The sequence below is a fragment of the Impatiens glandulifera genome, chromosome 7 (genome assembly GCF_907164915.1).
Source record: "Impatiens glandulifera chromosome 7, dImpGla2.1, whole genome shotgun sequence".
NCBI classification, from domain to species: Eukaryota; Viridiplantae; Streptophyta; class Magnoliopsida; order Ericales; family Balsaminaceae; genus Impatiens; species Impatiens glandulifera.
The window spans coordinates 10,028,025-10,031,380 of record NC_061868.1 but is presented as its reverse complement, the minus strand read 5'-3'; the positions used below and the strand labels follow the sequence as shown (position 1 = coordinate 10,031,380).

General features: G+C 32.4%; 1 protein-coding gene across 1 annotated transcript; it reads right to left on the bottom strand.

The window, feature by feature from the left end:
* Positions 1-2,088: 2,088 nt before the first annotated feature.
* On the bottom strand, positions 2,089-2,827 carry LOC124910240 (protein LIGHT-DEPENDENT SHORT HYPOCOTYLS 10-like). The gene has a single exon (XM_047450856.1). It carries the CDS (start codon positions 2,701-2,703, stop codon positions 2,140-2,142), a length of 564 nt encoding a protein of 187 aa, XP_047306812.1. The 5' UTR covers positions 2,704-2,827; the 3' UTR covers positions 2,089-2,139.
* Between the last annotated feature and the right edge of the window lie 529 nt (positions 2,828-3,356).

Genomic DNA, 3,356 nt, shown 5'->3' with positions numbered 1-3,356 from the left:
CTTCAAAATCATTATAGATCTGTTTAGAATGATCTCTTCAACTCGTGGGGTTTTTTTTTTTTTTGAGATTTTTTAATAAAATGACGCTAAGTCGTTTCCCCACCCAAAAAAAACAATAACAATGAGTTATTTCTTTAAGAAACTCATGGACTTGGATTTTGTTGACCTAATTAGTCCACAAATATACGGGTTTGTCATATTACTATTTGTATCGTATCTAACCTTGATAACAAAATAAAGTGTCACAACTAATGCTACATCTTGAATTATGTGGGGGGGCCATGTGTAATGTTGGTCAATTATGGTCAATAATCAAGGACCATAATACTTGGATTAGTAGCACCTAATAGAATGCAACAATAAATTCACCATGCATCAAAGTTGGAGAGTTTAGGATGTTTTACATCGAAAAATCACAAGTTGTACTATAAGCAGAAGTCAAATTAGGTACTATAGTTACTTATGTTTAAAACTAAGCTGTGATCATCGAGATGTTTTGTCTCTTATATAAAAATCATTAACAAAACATAGACTACACATACTAACACACAAGAAGATATATTGATGCACAAGTTATAGAAGCATATTAATAATTATCACTAATATTTTAGAAAGAAGAAATATCAAATTTTATGTGATATATCACATAAATAATCATCATCATATGGAAGAAAAGAAGGGATAAATGCATAATTTGTTGATTGTCTTCATCACCATCTTATATCACTTCTAACCATTAATTTATACAATACTTAATCATTCAAAATACCATTTTAAACATAGTTCAAGGTTTTTCAATTCTTCCCTGGAAGAGTCAAAATGCCGCAAAATTCGAATACCCACCAAGAGCTCCAAGAATTGGTGAAAATCTGGGAAGATGGAAATTTTAATCATATGATGACCTGAATCATGAGCTCAATCAATTCATTAATTAGATGGATTAAACATAGAGAACATAAAATTCAACAAAAAAAATTAACAAAAAAAAAAACACACAAATTTTTGAGAAGCTAGCACCATGTCATTTTATTGATAAAAAAAAAACTAATTCAATCATTTTTATTGAAAACAAATATATCACAAAAATTTATAGTAAACAAAATAGCATAAGTTCATCACTTCATATTTCTGACCATCATTATGATATGTATAGACTTTGGTTGTTATGTATAAATGATGATGGGTTATTAACATTATGTGTAAAAAGATTATTTTCAAACGAATAACTATGTAACAATATGTTATTTTTAAGATATGCAATTGTGGGGATCAATGGAGAGACCATTAATATTGATCAGGTCTAGTTTAAATTTTGTGACAAATTAAATATGAAAAAATGAATCCAAGACAAAATCAGTTTTCACGGGCATGTACTAAACCATCATATCTTTCCTAAAACAAATATATAATTAATTATATTTCTATTTGATGATTGATACAAGACAAATGAAACGATGATGTACAATCAAAATATAAAGGACACACATTAATAGCATTAGCTACCATTATATTAAACTATATAAATTAATGATTAATAATTTATAGATAGATCATAATGCACCTACAAAAATAAAATTCGCATTCCTTATTATTATTTTGGTATTAGCTAGTTGATTTTAGTTTGGTTGTGCTTAAACAATGTCTTAGATCATTTTGTTTATTTATTTTTTAAATATGCTGGGTTTACTGTTAATTAATTAAAATCAAATTCAAAATTAATTATGATTATGTGGGTAATATTATTGATGATGATCATGTTGATCAAGGGCCATCCATGGCGGGCACAAAATCGTGCAGAATCCTAAAAGTGCCTCCCAAAAAAAGAATTTGGATAAATTAAAGTATTATATATGCAAATTTGGAACACTAACTTTGCAAATGAACCATAAAAAAAAAATCTCTGATTCTGCATGAAACCAAAGGAGAGAAAAGGTTATTCCTTGTCTAATCTTTAATTATATCCTACCATTTGAAAATTTAGGGTTTTGAATCTCTTGAAAAGTTTGGTAATAATCAGATTAGGGTTTGTTTAGATTGGTCAGTTTTGAGTTAAAAAGAGATGAAGATGGAGAGAAAAGTAATATTACCATATCTTGTTCAATTTTTTCCCTCTTCAGGAGCTCCATTAAGCAATAATATTCAAGAAGGCTGCAAAGGCAGTTTGGAGGCATCATCTTGATCATTCACACCCATAGGCTTTCTCTTCTTCTTTTTCTTCTTGTAAGGAATTCCTCTTGCCTTAGATTGAGAATCTCTCACTTCCCTCAAATAAACCCTTATGGCCCCACTAGCAAAAGGGTTTGTCTCGGGCAGCCCTCCGTTCTCCTCGAATGCTGCCCGGAGTCGACCTATGAGTGCGTCGAGGCTCCCCCATGCCTGTCTCAGAGGACACGTGCATGGTCCGGGTGGCTCAGGCTGCCCGAAGAAGACACAACCTAGCCCATGAACTTTGGTCTTTCCGAATTGATCCAAGTACCTTAAGAATTCGAGTACATGATTGTAATTACACTGAGAAATAGCAATCGGTGGCCTTTGGTTTTTTAGGTATTGGCCGAAAGTGTTCCAATCACGACGTTTTTGCGACTCGTAGCGACTCAACTGGTGAGCCTGACCAGTTGGTGTTGTTTGTTGTTGTTGATGTTGATGAATGATGGATCGTGAAGAGGATCCTTCTCCGGATTCTTTCCCTCTCTCGCTTGACATGTTTGGAGAGATCGAGAGAGATTGGAAGGAGAGAAGGGTTGGATCTTGAATGGAAGGAATGAAGAGAGTATTATTATTGTTCGAATGGGAGAGATAAAAGAGAAGGGTTCACATCATGGAGCTAGAGAGGAGACATGGGATGGGGGCCATGGGACCATTGAAAGTGCTTTACCTCTCTTTTTCTTCATCCCATGACACTATTTTTCTTTCTTTAGTGGTACTATTAGCCATTAATAATAGGTGTTTTGGAAAAATTATGTACTATATAAATTTAATAATGTTACCATCATAAAAGCAATCATTATCAAGGATAATTAGCAAAATTTTAGCACTATGATTTGGCTATCTAGTGGGACTAGCTAGGTTAACCCGTGGAAGTAACACATGATAAGGTTGTGTTTGGTTCGAATGTTTATATGTCTCGAGTAATTAATAGAGACACAAGTCATAGCATATGTGTTTGAATGGTTTATATTTTTCGATTGAGGTATTTCTTTTTGTATGAATTATTATGCATAATTTTGTCATTAATCGACATATAAACAAACCACGTGTTTAGTTTTTCAAAAAAAAAAGAATGATTTGTGCCAAAGGGTACAATTCATCAATCATGAATCATTTAAAGATAATGAATGTCACCAACCATGTTGGAA

Bases quoted from the DNA above. Each gene is read 5' to 3' on its own strand.
- LOC124910240 (XM_047450856.1), bottom strand. From the start codon at position 2,703: ATGTCAAGCGAGAGAGGGAAAGAATCCGGAGAAGGATCCTCTTCACGA.